The 19,480-nt window shown below is 47.0% G+C and overlaps 1 protein-coding gene across 12 annotated transcripts in view; it reads right to left on the bottom strand.

Moving 5' to 3' along the window:
• Positions 1-13,116, bottom strand: part of PROM1 (prominin 1) — a 922,577-nt gene extending 909,461 nt beyond the window's left edge. For 5 of the 12 annotated variants that reach the window (XM_069631917.1, XM_069631924.1, XM_069631919.1 and 2 more), the window contains exon 1: positions 12,406-12,976. In XM_069631917.1, the coding sequence (XP_069488018.1) occupies positions 12,406-12,649 (244 nt within the window). In that variant the 5' untranslated portion in view covers positions 12,650-12,976. The other 7 variants (XM_069631926.1, XM_069631920.1, XM_069631927.1 and 4 more) reach the window with 3 other exon arrangements.
• Between the last annotated feature and the right edge of the window lie 6,364 nt (positions 13,117-19,480).

The following is a 19,480-nucleotide window of genomic DNA, read 5'->3' as shown; positions in this document are numbered from 1 at the left end:
CACTGTCTATGTGGATGGATGCTCTTACCATGTTGACAACGACGGGGAGAAAGAACTGGTGGCCGGCGTAGGGAATGCATGGGTGAATGAGTCCCCAGAACCCTCCGCTGGATACAAAATTGGTCCCCGAAGTAGTCAGGTGGCAGAATTGATGGCTGTGCATCAGGCCATCCTCACTGCTGTCCAGCATCAACTCCACGAACTGGTCATAATCACAGATTCGGATTATGTACGGAACGGGTTTGTGGAGCACCTGGTTAATTGGAAAACCAGAGGCATGTTATGTGCTAACAACAAACCCTTGAAACATGGGAAGTTGATCCAAAACATTGATGATCTGGTCACATCGAATGGGATGACCATCTATTGGAAGAAGATTAAGGGTCATTCCAAAGTAGAGGGACCAGACAAAACTGGAAATGACTTAGCTGATCAGCTGGCCAAAACCGGAGCCATCCAAGGGGATCTAATTGAGATTGAGTCCCTGTTGGGGGAAATCCAGGTCACTGCTATCACTAGGTCCCAGACAAATGCTCACAACGACCTTTCAATTGTACAATGGAGTAAGGAGACCCCTGATGCTGATTTGATTACTGCTCAGAAGGGGGATCCAATTATTGGTAAATTTTACCAGCACCTTGAGGACCCTGAGAACTTTCCCCTGACGGATACCGATTACATTGGGAAAGAGGACCTAAGAGTGTTGATGAAATGTCCAAAAATGTTCCGAATCCAAGACGGTTTGTTGGTAAGGAAATCCAAAGCTGGCCACGATCAGTGGGTGGTTCCTACCTCATTCCGAAGCCTGATGTTAAGTCACGCCCATGATGCGGCCACCGCCGGTCATAGGGGGTTTCACACAACATTGGAAATCTTAAGAGAGGTTGCATACTGGCCACACATGGGGCAGGACCTCGACCAATACTTGAAGGGGTGTCTTGTGTGTGCACAATTTCAGCCATCATCCCTTACGCACCGGGCGCCTTTACAAAAGAGGGGAATGACACTGCCATGGTCAGATTTACAAATCGACTTCGTAGGCCCCGTGATTCGCTCGGCTAGGGGGAATAAGTACATGTTGACTGTGACATGCTTGTTTACCAAGTGGGTGGAATGTCTCCCAGCCCCAAACTGCAAGGCAGAAACGGCAGCTGCCTTGATGATTAACCACATCTTTTCCCGTTTTGGTCTACCTCAAAGGATTGAGTCAGACAGAGGTAGCCACTTCACCAGTGAAGTAATGACAAAGATGTGGGAGATACTGGGGGTCAAGAGAAAGCTACATATTGCTTATAGACCAGCTTCTTCTGGGGCAGTAGAGAGATATAACCGAACCATTGTGAGCATATTAAAGAAGTTTGTGGCAGATTCTGGGCCAAGTTGGGATATCCGATTACCTCTGGTCCTAATGGCTATCAGATCTACCCCTTCATCTGCAACCAAAATGTCACCATTTGAGTTGATGACTGGGCGCAAGATGGTGCTTCCTCAGCATTTGCTCTATAGGACCCAAGAGCAGACACTGATAAATGCCTCTACTACTCATGAGTATGTGGAGAATTTAAGGAAACACCTCCAACATGCTTTTGCTTACGCTCAGCGGAATCTAGAAAGATCAGCTGATAGCATGAAGACCCATTATGACCTGAAAACTTCCAGGAAGGAATATCAGGTGGGAGACCGGGTCTATCTATACAACTTCCAAAGGAACCAGGCCAAGCAGCGCAAATTTTTGCCTACATGGAAGGGACCCTTTGAGATCATCGACAAGATCTCTCCTGTGGCCTACAAAATCCACATCCCCAAAGGCGGTTCGGCAGAGGGGGAAGACAAGTGGGTCCACATAAACCAGTTGAAGTGTTGCCATCCCAGGCACGCTCTGCAACAACTGGAGGAATCCTCTGGAATCCTAGCGGGTACTGTATCAGACTAATTCAGTTCCAATCATAAAACATACCACATCTAGTCTCTAACATACTGTGATTTGTATGAAACTGTCTCTTAGTCATACTGTTTTTCAAAATAAGAATGTAATGTTTCGTTATGATGAAATGCATATGCTGCCCCACTATCTCAACAGTGGTGGAAAAACGTCTATGAGTAGGTATTGCCGCTCTTCCTTTGTCGTCCTAGGAGAAAGAAAACCTGAAGACGGGCCGAGGAGGGCGATCCGGAGACCGGGAACGAAGATTCAATGGGCCCAGTGGACCGCCCAATATTCCCATCAGGACCGGCGAGGAGAACCATCGATCAGTACCGGATGGAGAAGAAGATGCTGAACTGTGCCATCTACAGGAGAGGAAGAAGATTATGCGGACAGACCGGTGCATGGGTCAAAACCCTTGTGCACGCGACTCCCCATCGACTCAAATTCAAGGGGCAGTCACGTGGGGGGGGCTTGTTGGGTGTCCTGACCCACGTTTAAGCTATCATGCCACAACATTTGGTGCTGTGGGCTTAGAAAATTCAAGATGGCGGAAAACCCACATGTGCGCCGAAATCCAGGAAAGCTGCGCAGTTGGTGCGCACACTAAAATGGTTGCCTCACTTGCCACCCACCAGTGCGAGAATGAAAGGCCGGGTTGCCATGAGGGAAATGGGTTGCCAAAGGAAAAACAGTAGCGCCGGTTAGCTTCAAAGCGCTTTAAAATCACCATTGGACTACCCGCACAGTAGTCTGAAACCATTGGGAATGGCAATGCTGATTGCCAAATGCAACCTAGAATTGTTGGGAATTCATTTTCTTAAATCCCAAAAATGGGTGCAGTACCAGTACTCACCACTATCCAAAAGCCGGCAGTTTAAAACCACCCTGTGTTTCTCTGAAGGCAAGCCAAAGTGCCTATTTCAAACATTGCAATATGTGCAAAATATTCACTGAACACCAGCAGACATTTGGTAGAATGGAGTTTTGTGTGCCTACAAAATCTGGGAAATGAAGAGCCCAGAACAATGCTTATAACAAGACTGGCTGAGCTGTGGATTGCAGCAGTTTAAGTTGCACTGGATTTAAAGACACTAAAATCGAAAATGTTTAGATTAAATGAGTGACCTATGTTTGGTATCACATGCCTTTGTAACTGTTGAAATGTCATAGTTTTGCACTTAGACTCAGCATCCTAGCTGCATGTGTAAAATTGCAAGTTAAGTTAAAAAGCAACAAAAAACCTGCCAGCTAGCTGAAGGTCTGGCTTAAGGAACTTGATTTTGCTTGACAGCTACCCCCATCAGGAGTGAAACTTGAGTCACCACTGTGTTCCCAGGCCAACCTTCCTTTTGCTGCCCACACTAAGGATATGCCATCTATCTGATAATTGAATTACCTGTGCTCTGCAGGAGAGTGAACAAAGCCCTCTTCACTCAGGCAAAGGTTTTATTACGCAGTCGTAAAATGCAGCTTCCTCTTGGCAGGAGCTGGGAGGGGCACTGCCTGTGAGAGCAAGCTGGCTTGGCAGAACTGGATTAACCAGTATTTCTACCTTGTGCTGAGAGAAAACCACACCCCTTTGTAGCCAGAATATTGTTTAGAAAAAGATTAATAACTCATGGTGCGGACATGTGAAAATTTTATAAATGATACCATAATTCTTGTGATTTTTCTGCCCACAGTTTAAGAGGTTTTTAGAACCGGTGGTAGGTACAGGGGGGTGTCAGCGGAAAAGTGGATATTACTCTAAATGTGTGCATGTTAAAAATCTGAAACTTCATCAGTTAATGTCCCTACTCCCTGCGCACAGGTATGTAAAGTTGGGTCCATGTCAGAAATTGAAAAATCAGTTAAAAAGTCCATTATGTGCCATCTCTGAATGCAAGCTCCTAGAAAGAGCAGATTTGGACAGAGACATGGCTAAATTCAGCCACACCATGTATATGTAATTTCAAGCAACTGTGTAACTGTGAAATATGTCTTTTATTATCAAATATAGAATGTGTGCAATCTGACAAGGGAGTGCCCTCTTGGCAAGCCATAAAATGACATCACTCTGACTCACAGTTCATTCCCCAATCAAGGGGAGGAATGAAAGCTGGACCAATGACAAGTGAGAGGGGCAAGTCTAGTGATGCAACACACACACCCACTCTCAAAAACACATAAAAGCAGAGAGTCAGGACAGATAGGGACCTTCAATTCCATTTGCTGCAACGCACTCTGCCGGACCATACAACATCCAGAGATCCAAACTTCAAATTCATCAACCTCCAGAAAGCCAAACTAGAGACTTCAATCTATCCAGAGCAGAGAGAAAGCAGTGCTGTACCCAGAGAGACCCAGACCAGCAGAGAGAGCTGACCCAGATCACTGTGAAGTGCAGAGGCCAGACCAGACCAGACCAGAGTCCAGTTTAAAACCCTGACCAGATCCGTGACGAGGCCCATTTAATTCAAGAATATAGTGTGAGTACCCAGCAGGACTGTGTAGAACCAAGCTTTTAGTTAAATTCATCTAATTCAATCTATTTAACCTAAGTAGAACTGCCCGATAGCTCCAAATCTGTCACCTGTCATTCTAGATGCAAAAAGCTGCACTTGTCTTTTTGAAACTTTAAAATTTCAAATCTGAAAAACGACCTTTATTCAATCGTTCATATCTCCGCAACCGTTTGTGCTAGAGACTTGCAGTAACTTTCATTTTGAAGCTGAGATCCTAGGCTTTCCTAGGACCCCAAAACGATAGAGATATTCCTTGTGGTTCCTCTGTAATAGCGCTCGGCGCATCCGCGAATTTTGCCGCGATTTGCAAATTTCTCCACATGTAAAATCAGCTGCTGCTTGCCTTCCATTTGCCAGAAATTCGTTTAACCTGCTAACTATCCCTGCATCATTGCTAGTGTGAGCCTGGACTAATATTAACTAGATACCACTCACCCTGAGCCTCTGAAAGGGAATTAAAAGCATTTCCAGCATATTTCTCATCCCTTGCTAGCACATATCAAAGCATTTGGGCCTGTGTTTTCAAAACTCCTATCTGTTTTCTGTAAGCTTGCTGGGATTGAACTGAATCACATTTGATTGCATTTCTGAGAACTGTGTGCTTCCTTCCATTTCCTTGCATTGCATCAAGGGGGGGAGGGGATTGCCAGAGAAAAGTGATTACCTTGTTTGTTGAAATCATATTGAGTATTTTCTGTATTGCATTTTCATTCAACATTACATCCAGTTGAACTCTATAAAGCATTCTCTACCACATTATACTTCTGTACCTATTTACCAGTGTGCTATCTCATCCATTTCATCTCAACTCCTTAGTAATTATAAAGAAGTGTGCTAGTGCCAGATTCTCTGTTGTTAATCTGTATCATATCAGATTAAGTGTGATATTCAATTATTAATTTATTATAAAGTGTCATATATATATCTATTGTTTAAATTATCAAATAAACCCTTTTAACTTGCAAAACAGAACTACTTCTTGGCTCAGTGGGGTCAGGGGGATTCCAAGAGAGGGGTGTTATATAGGGGTAGTCATCCAGAACGCATGAACTGGACCTAAAGATATATCAATAAGGGTTTTCATTCAGTATTCTAGACTAGGCGTTAACTTAGCTGTAGTGCTGAATTGAATCCTCTTACAGTGTCCCTCTCTATATACACAGGCCCCTATTTGTATCAGATTCTATGAGTGTCTTGCTTTTCGGAACTCACTATTGGTGCACCCTTTATTAGCTCCTCTGCCCTCAAGAGGCAGACTTATCACTCCGATGACAGACAAAGATCGAGCAGGCCCTCAGGTGTCCTAGACCCCATCTTCCCAATCTATTTTAATCAGCCACAACACTCACACTCTCATCCCCCCATGCTGACAGTTAGGCACAGTGGAATAACAAAGAGCAGTCTTGGCGCTCGCTCACAGGGCCCGTCTGAACATTTGTCAGTGCTTGTGGGGGCCCATTTCAATATGATTGGGGCCCACTTGCTTACAGTTAGGGGTTGGACACAGTATATGGCATCCTTGGGCTGCTTAAATAAGAATGGATACAAAGGAATGCTCTTAGGAGACAAGCAGCCAGATGGGAGCTGGGACACTAAACGGACACTGAAAAGTTACTAATTGCTCTGTCAGCAAGGTGCTAATATAGATGAAACCAGAGTAAAATATGATATGATATGATATATGATATGATATGGCATTTATAACGCGCCTATACACAAGTGTTTCAAGGCGCGACGAGGCAAGGGAGGGGGAAACAGGGGAAGACAGACAACGATCCTACTAGGCCAGGTGTCATTCAGATCGTGCAAGTGCAATGGAGGGGAAGGAGGAAAGTGTGGTACATGGGATAAGACAATAGATAAGTAAACAATAAATAAACAATAATAAAAGTGCAGCCAGCAAGTGGCGAGTGAAAGGGTCAGTGCAGACGTCCAGTGTCAAGTGCAGGAAGTGGGACCGTAGGGATACAGAAAACAGTCTCCAAGTGCAGGGGTAGTCAGGATCCGACTGGCGGGGGAGGGATCTGGGCCCGAGATCGGAGGGTGGCCAGGTAAACCAGTGCAGTTTCTGTGTCAGCCAGGAAATCAGCAAGGGAGAAGAGGAAAAAAAGCAGACGAGAAGAGAAACGTTTTGAGGTGCTTACGGAACCGAAGATGATTCTCCTCAAGTTTCAGGGAGGCAGTGAGGCTGTTCCAGAGGGAGGCCCCAGCCGAAGAGAGAGATCTACCACCAGCTTGTTGCTTGCAGAAGCAACTGACCCTGAGAGAATCGGAGGCAGATGAGCAAAGAGCTCGAGAAGGAAGGTATTTAGGAAGAGAGAGTTGAAGGTATTGAGGCCCCAGGCCCCAGCCCCCAGAAGGCCTTGTGTACGATGCAGAGGGTTTTGAACTTAATCCTCGCAGCCACTGGGAGCCGGTGCAGAGATTTCAGTCCTGGAGAGATACGATCCCTGGGCTTGAGGCCAAGGACAAGTCTCACAGTTCTGTTCTGGATAAGTTGCAAAGGGTGGAGCGTAGAAGCAGGTAGATTTAGAAAGAGGCTGTTACAATAGTCCAGCATGGAGAGAACCAGAGCTCTGGAGACAGTGAGACTCTGGGGGAAGGAGAGGAAAGGGAGAATACCTCTGGGGAGGCATAGCTTGTGGTGTGACTTCTTAGAGACGTCAGAGATGTGAGGAGAGAAGGAGAGTGTAGGGTCAAAGATGACCCCGAGATTTTTAGCCTTGCAGGTGGGAACAGGAAGGGGACCAAGAGAGGCCGGCCAGAGAGATACAGGAAAGGAGGGGGTGGGTGTGGCGATCAGGAGAATCTCAGTCTTACTGGCATTAAGGCAGAGGTCATTTCCGGCGCACCACTCCTGGATAGCACACAGACAGTCGGAGATGAGGGAAGCAGAGTAGGAGGCCAAGGGTAGCCTGAAGATGAGCTGAGTGCCATCTGGGTAGCACTGAAAGTTGGGGCAGAGAGCAGCTATGCGGTGGGCCAGGAGTGCCAGGTATTGGTTGAAAAGCCAGGGAGAGAGGTTAGACCCCTGGGGGACACCACAATTAGAGAAAAAAAGGCAAAGAGGTGATAATGCTTCTGGATACTGGATGTTATCAAAGGCAGTCTGTACCCCGCTGCAAAGCGCACATTTAAAGTCTTCAGTTAAGGTGACAGCAGCCAGCAAAGGGCAGCCTGTAGCATGCACATAAGGCAAAGTGCACATTTAAATCCATGATATAGAGAAATATGTTGCTGTGTAATAAGACTGCCAAAACAGGGGCAGCTGCTTGGGTCACCCCACCCCTCCCAGAGGCTGTTGAACACATACACAACACAACAACATCACAACACTGTGGGACTGTGAGGCATACGAAGCACTAACATATTTTGATGTGACGTCTGGACCAATCCAAGCCTGTCCAGCAAAAGACATGCAGAGCCCTAATTTGCATGATATGGATTGAAATGATCAGAAGCAACGTCACAGAAAATAACATTACAAGCAGCAGCATCATCAGCCTTCAATACTCTAGGGAACCATTGGTAAAGACAGTAAAAGAAGTTTTCACGTGTAAGCCAAGAGAATAATGTGTGTGATATATGAATAGTCACTATTATTAATATGCAACAACTCAACAGTTTAGTAAACCACAAGGGTTTTTCTTCACAGCAAACGTAACAACTGAATCGCTTCTAGGGGCACCCAATGTCAGCAGATCAGGCACAGTGAGATTACATTATTTGGCCAGGATCACACATTTCGTTAAAGTGGTGAGATTAGTATTCAGACCCAAGCTGTGATTTAAGCAATTGACTACGTGTCTTCCGAGTGATAGGTCACATATGTTTTTTTTTTTTTATTTTAAGCTTTGGGTTTCCAAAAATTTAATAATTTGTTTTCTAGCAATGCCTTGAAAAGTACACACATTACGTATGAAACCGACCTGACATTGTATGCATTGTTATAGAAATAGGTTGAGTAAAAATGCATGTATGACTTTATTTTCGCCACCCTGAATGCAAGATTGAAGCAGCAGCCTACAAAGGTATGTGGACCTAAAAACAAAATCCAATTTGTTTTTAAAAAAAAAACAAATTCACAGTAAAAGAGAATGCAATAGAATGCAATATAAAATAATCTGCTTGAGCCAATATTTCAAACCGCATGCAACGTTATACTCCTCCCCCCCATTTATTGTCACCCACCATTCACACCTGTTGAGGGACAAAAGTCCTTGCCCAGGTGCCCCTGTGTCTGAGCCATCAATCTGTAATCTGTATATTGAAATGCTAGGTTGACACAAAGCTGCACCTGGGTGGTGCTGGGGGAGCAGTGGGAGAGGCGCTGTGCTGCCTTGCTCTTTTAACTGTTGCACAAAAAGTGTGTGATGGGAAGACTTTGCACAGATGATCCCGCTTCAGAGGAGAACAGCCGGGGCTTATTCCTGTCCCAAACTGGTAGTGTTTAAGACACAGCCCATGAAATGGGTACAGTCCCACAAAATGCAGGGTGGTTGACCACCATACAGACACACCCAACCGTTTTCCCCGACCTTGGGGTTTCAACTGGGCTTGTGCAGCTGCCAACTTGCTGTAAGGTGAATAAGGAGAACTCATACAAAGGGGATTATCGTAACCAATGTGGATCTATTTGGCCCTTTTCAATGCAACCTCATCTAAGTGGCTGCATTTTAATTGTTTCCCTGTTCACTTATCTATTGCAGGTGTGACTGCGTATAGGTGGAGAGCGTGGGCAGGCGCCTGCCTCCCTCGGATCACAAATATGCCCACCTTTCACTCCTTCCCCTGCCGCATCCTTTTTCCCCCATACAGCATTCTTTTCGCCACCCCTTTTTTCCTTACTAGCAATATCCTCTCTACTATCCCACTCTTTTCTCTTACTCCACTCCCCTGCTCTTTTTGCCCACTTTGTCATCCTGTGTTTGCCTCATTCCCTTAATCCTCTCGTTTTTTCTTTCCCCATTTCTGCCAAAGTTTTTAAAATAAATATCCTACTATCTTTCTCATTTTGCTGCTATTCCCACACTCCCCTGCCTTCCCTACACTCCATTTTTCCCTCCATATATTACCCACGTCACAAATTTACATTCCTGCCCTTCCACTCCCCATTCCTCACTCGCCTGTCTCACTTCTCTCCCTTCCCCGGGCACTCTTCATTTCTATCTGACTACTTAAGACCTCCTTCATCCTCCATACACTCCTGAACCCCTGCTCCATTGCCCTCCCTTTTGTCATCTTTGCCCTGCGTTTCCCCTCACTCTTGTACCTCGTTAACTATTGCCCCATTCTCGTGCCCTTGTTCATTATCTGCACTCATTCACCCCTTTACCCTCCCCTGGCCCCCTTCAATCACCTTATATCTTGTCTTCCCTCTCTCTCAATCTCTCCCCTCATGCTTCTGCCCTCCTTCCCTCCCCACTCTCCTGTTCCATCACTGTCCATGTCACCTGCCCCCTTCTCTACTTTTCTCCCTCACAATCCTGCCCTCATTGCCTCTTCATTGCCATTCACTGCCCTGCAGCAGGGCCCTGTGGAGCTGGAGGTGATATGGAGGTAGTGGGTTGGAATACAGGGTCTTTCAAGTGGCACAATCATCACCCACAAAAAATAGGTAACCCTGGTTTCTTTCGAGGTTACAAGGTGCACTCCTTTAAGTCTGTGATGTTGAATGACATTTCAAGTGTGCCGGGGTAAGAACTCCAGAGTTCACAAAATGGTTCTGCATGCTGTAGGAATGATCCTGTGATATCACCTCCTGTAATGTCCCTTCCCATTGCCCATGTTATTGCCCATAGCGTTGAAGCCTATAATTTCCAACATTAGCGTCAGGCTTAATCATTCAATATTACCACCATTGACAGCAAAACCTGGTGAGGAGGACCAGCTGTCTCCAGCTAGAGTCAGACCCCTAAATGCAGAAAACTTTAAGAAAAATGTAGGCTTTGTCCCTAAAGCTCATCATTGTGCAACTCCGCCCACTCTAGGCTCTGCCTCCATGACCCGTCATTTTTGCCCACGGGACTATTTGCCTTAAATTTGCCATAGCTGCCCCTCCCCCCCGCAGGTCTTGCCTCACCCTCAGTCTCTGCACAAATGCCACTGTTCCACTTGTTTAGGCTTTAGGAGCCTGGCACGCTGAAACATCTCCCTCAGGTACGTGAAACAATGATCAGACAGGTATTGTATTGTATTTGGTTATTTATAGAGCACTCTTTCCCCATTTGTATGGCCTCAATGCGCTTTCTGTAGCCTCCATGCACAATGTGTCTTCAACCCTGCTGATTCTTAGGTGTTGCTTTTGGTAGCACATTCTAAGTGCTGATGCCAGAAAGTGGCCAGACTTCATGCACATGCTGTGCGCAGATGCACGCAGATTACACCCAAAGACAGTTCTCTGAAGAAGGAACGCTTCAAAGGCACAGGGCACATGTCAAACACAAGTTTATGTTAAAGTAAAATAATAATTGAATGAACTTTTAACAACACTGCCAACCCACAACAGCTTTTTAGCTCCAAAGGAAACACTCCATACACATTATTGATCTCATATAGTACCTCATAAACGGATGTATGCAGGGACTTAGTCACGTTTGACAACTGTACCTGGTGCTGAGCACTACAGTGATCCAAACTGCAGTCTTTTATGCAATTGCCCTTGTAGCAGGCCATAAGAAAACATAACAGACCAGTTCTCTGCGACTCTACCGATTGGTGGAGTCTACGACCTAGCATAAGACTATGGACACTCGCTATCACGCATGATTTCTCGTTATGTGGCCTTCCAGATGTTGTGGAATTCTACTCCCTTGACCCGTAGCCAGCATAGCCAGAGGTGAAGTGATCAGGGTAGTTGTAGTGCAAAACATCTGGCGAGTGGGCCACATAATGAGCAAGTGTGCATGCTTGGATCATTCTATATATACTGAACACATTATGCACGGACCCGGCAATAGCAGACGCCTGGAGGGCAAGATTTGGCCCAATACGCACTAGTCACACTTTAAAGATCCTGAATGCTGTTTGCCAAGTTGAACATGGCCACTGAGATGTACAGGACACTGGCTAGAGCAGGTGCCACCTGGTAGCTCTGGGGCTGCAGGGTCATCACTCCTTTTGTTGTGCAGCGGAAGGAGGGGAGGAGACATGGGGCAGAGTGAGTGGGGGAGACAGGAGGAGGGAGCAGCCACAGGGTTCCACATCAAAGGTTGTGAGCGCTTAATACTAAGCAGGGCTCCACTCTGACGTGTGCAATGGGACGTGACGTCACAGGAAGTGAACATCTCCCAAAGTCAAATATGCAAATGTTAATTATATTTGCTTTTCCCAACCGAAGAAAGTGCACAGAACAAATAATCATGTTTCATGAACAGACAGGCGTGCAGTCCAGTACATTAAGCTGGTTTCAATACATTGTAATTCGAGTACTTTACAGACGAAATCTAATGTGAAAACACAGCTGCTGCTGCTGCCCAAGTAACACTGTGGTGGGCGAAGCAGAATCTGTGGCATTGAGTGTCTCCACGTGCACTGTATATGCGTGGTAAGACTAAGACGTGCATGTGTGGTGAAGCCCGAAGAGAGGCAGGACACAGCTCTGCAGTGGGACAAGCAGTGTTGGGAAGTCCAAGAACCACGCGGTTAGATATGCACGGCGTGGAGACACGGGTTTGTGGTTGGACGTGTGATGTGTGAGGGTGCACAAAGCACAAAGGTGGAAAACCAATTTGTTGTAATGTGATGCACGAAGCGTGCGGAACGACATGCAACGTGTGTGTGTGGGGAGAGATTTAATCTGTGGAGAGACACAGTACTGCTGTTGGGCGCACTCGGCGAAAATGCCTACAGCTTGTGGAGACATTAGCACTGTGCCGGGAGAAATGCAGTGCGGCTGAGAAGACACTGCTTGATACATCTTAAACAGACATTCACTCTAGGAAAAGTCCTGCGTATACTTCAGTTCACACTTACCCTGAGGGAACGGATTTGGCTGCACCATGGACAGGAAACCCTCGACGAGGTGAAATAGTATCCCGATGCCGCCGGGCTCATAGTTTGTGTTGGTGTCATAGGTCCCCGCAGGTACAGAACCAAAATCCAAAGTTGCAGCAGCAGCGGCGGCGACAGGAGACCCTGCTCTATAGACCGGCTGCATGTCAGACACAGTCCTCACAGCCCAGAGCGGCAGCAGCAGCAGGCAGAGCCCTGCGGCCATGGCTAGAGCCCGCCGGACGGCATGGGGGCTGGGGTACTGCGCTCAGCGGTCTCCCCGGGAGCCTCCTCTGGAGCGGCGGGTGCGGACTCGTCAATCCCTGCTGCCTGGATGTCGATGAGTCCTCCTCGCAGATCAGCGTCATGCAGGCTCCCACCGGCCGGCCGAGCACAGCGCCCCCTCTGCGGGAAACACAAAAAAGCTGTTAGAGGCAGCACAGGGCAAGCAGCCCGCGGTTATTCAGAGAACTCAAACGAGCGCTGGTGATAGATAGGAAGCCGCCCGTTAGTGCCTATCGTTCAGCTATTCCCTGCACGGACAGGCCGCTTAGTGCTTACCTAGCCACAGTGCCCAGAGCAGGCTGCAGACAGTGCACCCACGTGCCCTGTGCATTTATGAGAAGCTGCCCTCTGTGAATCAGTTTCCGCCCCCGCTGTGCCAGCTGCCCCAGGCATGCTGTTAAAGCTTGCCACCAGTGTCAACATCATTCCCGTGGCAGGGCAGTTTGCCCGTTCTGTCCCAGTGACACTAGCTGCTTTGACCACTGTCTGTGCAGACTACAAAGCATCGACAGTTACCCAGAAGTTCGATGCCAGGGTTGGAATGTTCACTGGGATCCAGTGGTCCAGCTCTGTGCCTGCAGCAGGCATGTGACATACACACCCGTGCCCAAGTTCGCCACTAAAACAAAACATGGGGTTTAGGGGATGGCCTGATTATGTCAAAAGAACCAGAGATCTCTGTATGCTCACTACAGTTTTCACACATTTTTTCAACATACATTTTGAACATATTATTTCCATGTCAACAAATTAGACGCATCACTGACTAGCCAGCAGTCTCAAAAACAGATGTACATGATGCAGGTATTTTACTTTATAGTAGCCACATAATATGGGGCTTTTGTGCTCATGTGCCCCTCCCAGTGAGCTGTGACTTGAAAGAGAAAAGGGCTATTGCCATTCTCCATTTCACACTTCTGTATAGCCCAGCCAAAAGCAACAGGGCCGGGGTGAAAATGGCCTTCTGGGACATTGCATGCACATTCTGTCTCCCTCCTTGGTGAGTGCTAACCTGGAGCAAAATAAAGAAACCCTGAGAAAGCAAGGAAGCCGAGTGTGGTGAGTTTCGCTGTGCAAGATGGCACTTCAATAATGAAAAGCACACACGCATTGTGGTGGGGTATGTGCCCCGGTCCAAGGCTGGGCCTCCCCGCAATAAAAAGACACAGAGACAGCGATGTGCTTAACACTGGGCCCCCGTGCTGATTAACTCTAGGCATGGGCGGCCCCTATTTGATAACTACACCTCATGACTTTCCACGTCACAAATGTTAAAGGGGCACACACCACACTCCTTCTTTTTCATAAATAACAAACGACCACAACAGTTACATATGGGCCATAAAACATAACCATGCAACATATACAACTTTACTTTTGCTCAAACTGAACAGGTGCGTCGCATAGTCCCGGCATGCACACCAGGGGGTGTTGACCACAAAGTCTTTCAAATGCTCTGGTGGCTTTCGGCGACCTCTCACTGGGTAGCGCCTGTCAACTTCCCTTCCTTTCTCTTCCTGAGGTATACCGCCTCCTTGGTCCACTGGACCATTCTCGTTGTCGCTGGGTACAGCCTCTTTGTTATGGTAATACATGCACGAGTCTCTTTAGAACCTCGTGCATGTATATTCCATTTGAGAGTGCCTCGCCAGTTGGTGCCTCCACTGTGACTACCCCGGGGGCCTCGAATAAAGCTCTTACCTCCATTTAAGTGTGCCTCTTTATTACAATGGCGACGAGGCACCGTACCCCGAGGCCCCCGGGAGCGTATCATGCCACCTGACTGCGAGCACAGCCCCCCCCCTTCCGCTGCCGCCGACTTCTGCTGACAGCTGACAGGCAGGCCGCTGCGGGCGCTGCCAAGAGAGGCCTCGACATCCTTTCCCCCCACCTTCAGTTCTACATTGTAAAGGGTGCCGCTCCTCCCGGCTGGGAGTTCAGAGCGGCGCACATTGCACTCCTGCCCTACTCCAAAACTGCTTCAGACAGCAGGAGCTGTCCATCTATCAGGTCAGAGGAGGGGGGGAGGACGAAGTGAAACTTACACTTTCCTTTCATTTGGATTTTTTTTTGTGTAAAACGGACGAGGTGAAACATGCGCTTTCCTTTTGGCTGGCATTTTTTTGTTTTTTTTGTTTTGTCTAAAACCCTCACCGCTGCCCTGAGCAGAACCCTGCATCATTTTCAAAAGCTGCTAGCTGTTGCCCAGCAACGCACACACAGCATTAGCAGTCTTCATTCTCTCAATGGCTACCCTGACCTTCCGGGACTGATTACTCACTATCTTGGTCCATTGTGACATCACAACTGAACATTCCATCAGGTCTTCCCCTAACCAGCCAACCTGCGCTCCCAGCCCATTGTGAGGTCACAATCTGTACTAAGGACCATCCATCACTGAAGCCTAAAGACTCTGCAGTACAGATACACCTGGGCATTCTCTGAATGGGGTCCCACCCTGCCATTCAAGCAATTCTATAAAGACTGTATCCCAGCGCCTCCTTGCTAACTGCCAACAGTACTGCAAACCTCTGCCTATCACTACAGCAACAGGTGCTACCCAACGCCATTCCTCACCACTTACAACCTAGAATCAGGCACACCACCATGCAGGGCGTTCCGCCTCCCACCAAGTTTCTTCCATGCCCTGGGAGCCCAACCTGCCCATGGGAACAATGGATCGATGGATTCCACGTCTACCTCAGAGCCATTGGGGGCAGCAAATTCAATGATGACCTCAAGGAGGCGACCCTTTTGAACTGTATAGGGGCAGAAGCACTGAGACTTTTCAGGACCCTTCCCGAACCCGGCAACATGGGAGGAGATGGCAACCGCAAGTTTGACATAGCATTGGCCAAACTCACCAGTCATTTTGGCAACAAGACCAACGTAGTACTGGAAAGATACAGGTTCTTTTCCAGAAAGCAGCTCAAAGGCGAGTCTATTGATTCATACATAGCGTCCCTCAGGGCGCTTATGTCAACCTGCAGTTTCACAGGTGTCTGTGATGAGTATTTGAGAGACCAATTGGTGCTGAATGTGGCTGATCCACGCATCCAACAAAAATTGTGGCAAACCAAAAATCCCACCCTGGACCAAGCCACGGAGATAGCAAGGAGCATGGAATTGGGAGATCGATGCATGAGGGAAAGACGTGACCACACGACCAGTGTGGAGATCAAATGTGTCAGCCCTGAGTCTGAGCCTTACGAGCCTCTAGTAGCAGCAGTAAGAAAGGCTCCGCCATCAAGGGGTTCGAAATTTGGCTCAAACAGAGCGAGGCCATACAACTCCCAGAATCCAACGCGCTGCCAGAGGTGCGGATGGTACAAGCATGCAAATCCTGACAAAGAATGCCCCGCCATCGCTATGGAGTGTTATAAGTGCAGCCAGATTGGACACTTTGCCAAAGTCTGCAAGAACACACGGGGAAAGACAACCAGATATGGCGATCTCACCAGGCGACCTTTCATCAGACCGTCCTCTGTGAGAGTCATTGAAAGCAACCAAGAGCACAATGACATGTTATCTATCAGTCCAATGCAACAAACGGTACAAATACTCACTGTAACATCCCAACAACAGAGCAACGGTCCCTGGGTCAAAATGCAAATCAACAGCATATCATTACCCGTAATGGTAGACACTGGCTCCCCCTACACCATCGTGGATCTCAAGACCTTTTTGAGTGTACTCTCTGGCAAGATACATGACCTGCGAAGAACTTGTGTAAGAGCTACCGGTTATGGAAAAACACCCATCGAGATAATGGGATATGTGTGGGTGAACCTCAAGTTCCATGACAGAGAAACATATTGCAAACTCTTTGTAGCCAAAGATGGCTCCTCCGTTGTGGGATGGGAAGAACAAGCCGCCCTTCGAGTAAGAATACACCCTGGAGAAGAAATCCCTGTGCTGAGTGTGCTCAATAATGATATGGACATCAAATCTAATCTACCAAAACAATTCCCCAAGGTGTTCTGCGACAAGATTGGACTCCTAAAAGGTTTCCAACACAGAATAATACTCAAAAGAGGTGCTGTCCCAGTGGCCCACCGAGTCCGCAGTATTCCCTTTGGAACAAAAGAGGCGTTGAAGAAAGAACTTAAGCGCCTCTGCGATGAAAATATCATACAGCCCATCGAGAGTTCAGAATGGCTTGCCCCTATTGTCTTAGTAAAAAAACCGGACGATTCCATAAGAATGTGCGTCGACTTGAGAGACCTAAACAAAAACATATGGGTTGACAGACACCCACTTCCCAATATATCTGAACTCCTATCGACCATGAAACCTGCAAAATACTTTACAACTCTGGACCTCTCCTCAGCCTATCACCAGATAGCTTTGGAAGAGAGCTCAAAGAACCTAACATCTTTTGTCACACCTCTCGGTGCATTCATGTTTAACAGAATGCCATTTGGACTCGCTTCAGCCGCAGCAGTCTTTCAGAGACTCATGTCACATCTATTTGGAGGACTTGATGGCATACACTGCTTCCAAGATGATATCCTCATATCAGCCAGTACAGAAGAAGAGCACAACGCAAAACTTGTGGGTGTCCTACAGGTCATACAAAAAAGTGGGCTCACACTCAAATTAGAGAAATGCAACATAAAGTGCGACCGAGTTTCACACCTGGGCCATTCCATTGACGCCAACGGCATCAGCCCCAAGAGGAAACTCATGGACACCATAATGAATATCGCCGAGCCTCAAAGTAAAGACCAATTAAGGAGTTTCCTCGGGATGACAGAATACTACTCCAAGTTTATAAACAACTATGCTGATAAGACCAAAAACATGAGGAACATCTTGAAGAAGGCAGCCAAATTCATATGGTCCACTGAATGCAAGAACGAATTCGAAGAAATCAAATTCCAAATTAACCAAGCTCCAGCCTCAGGAATGTTCGATTGTAAAGCCAAAACCATCATATCCGTAGATGCAAGTAAAACCGGACTGGGTGGTATCCTGGAACAGCAACAAGATAAGAACATCGTGACGATCGCATTCGCATCGAGAGTACTGAGGGGAGCCGAACTAAACTATTCCACCATTGAGAGAGAAGCTCTGGGTCTGAGGTGGATTCTTCAGCATTTCAGGAACCTAATTTGGGGCTTACCTGTCATACTGAAAACAGACCATAAACCTCTAGTAAATGTCCTTCAGTCCAAAACCCCTCACCTTATATCACCGAGAATAAGACGTTGGTTCCTCGACATCATGCAATACAACCTCCAACTATGCTATACTCCTGGTCCACAAAACCAAGTAGCAGATTGTCTTTCCAGATTATCGACCAACATCGACACTGAGATTGCAACTCCAGATGAAGACATCATAGCTGTCGTAAACCCTGCCATCTCGAGAGATGAATGGAAAATTAATGCCAATACTGATCCAGAACAGCGAGAAATCAGGGAAGCGATAGCTAATGACTTGGTGGAAACGGGAGAGGCTTTAACTACCTTCATTCCCTTCAAGGAAGAATTATCAATGGACGATGAGCATATCTTCAGAGGCGATCGAGTAATCCCACCCACCCAACTCAGAAAAAAAGTACTCCAACTGGCACACGAAGGTCACCTAGGAAGGAGCTTGACGAAAAACAAGTTGAGAAACAACTATTGGTGGCCAGGAATGTGGAAAGAAGCAGAAGAACTGGTCAAAAATTGCTCCACGTGTGCCATGAGTGACAAGTCCAAGATCTTAAGAAAGACCCCCTTACAGCCTATTGAACCTCCCAAACATGTGTGGTCTAAAGTGGCAATCGACATCATGGGTCCATTCGAGAACCTCGAAACAGTCAAAGTATATATCATAGTACTTGTCGATTACACCTCTAAATGGACAGAATGGGGAATAGCTGAGGACAATGTGACCTCAAAGAAGGTCACAGATTTCCTGACAGAGATCTTCAACAGGGAGGGAGACCCCAAGGAAGTGGTTTCGGACAACGGGTCTCAGTTCATGTCTATGGAATTTGGGGAATTCCTCAAGAAAAGGTCCATCAGCCACATAACAACCTCTTTGTACCATCCAATTTCCAACGGACTTGTGGAACGCATGAACAGGCTTGTGAAGAGCGTAGTTCAACTGGCCACGGCCAACAACCTCCCGTGGAGAGAAACCCTCAAAGAAGCTTTACATGCGTATAGAACAACCCCACATACCACCACAAACATAGAGCCCTTCACCCTCATGCGAGGTAGGGTTGCAACCAACCGATTTAGACCGGCGTGGATGTTCTTATACATGGGAGAAGCAAGGGTGAACATGGATCTACTTCAAAAGACAGTAAGAGAAAAACAAGCAAAATACAAAAGACAATACGACTCCAGACATGGAGTAAAAGAGATGATGGTTCGTGAAGGAGACTGGGTATGTGTCAAAGAACCGAAGAAAACTCTCAAGGGTGAATCCATCTTCAGACCTCCACAGAGAGTTGTGAGTTGTCATGGGAAGTCTGTCATCCTCGATGATGGAAAGAGATGGTCTGGAGATGATCTCATAAAAGTAACAAAAGACATCCAAAAGACCAGCATATCTAAGGACAACAGTCCTGACAGACCATCACAACACACCTCACATTCCCTAAGAGAATCCCTCCGTGAACATGTGGACAATGATAGACCTCACTCCATGCATCAAGGAGTCCCCACTGGAAGAATGTCCAGAAGGAACCGCAAAATCATCCAAAACTTCAACAATGACTATGTCTATTACTAATGTACCCCAGTTTACCCCTCTTCCCTCTGCCTCTCCCACT

Source organism: Ambystoma mexicanum, chromosome 6q (assembly GCF_040938575.1).
Source record: "Ambystoma mexicanum isolate Mex_15411 chromosome 6q, UKY_AmexF1_1, whole genome shotgun sequence".
In the NCBI taxonomy this organism is placed as follows: domain Eukaryota; kingdom Metazoa; phylum Chordata; class Amphibia; order Caudata; family Ambystomatidae; genus Ambystoma; species Ambystoma mexicanum.
The sequence above is the reverse complement of the archived record's forward strand: the minus strand, read 5'-3'. Positions and strand labels throughout refer to the sequence as shown.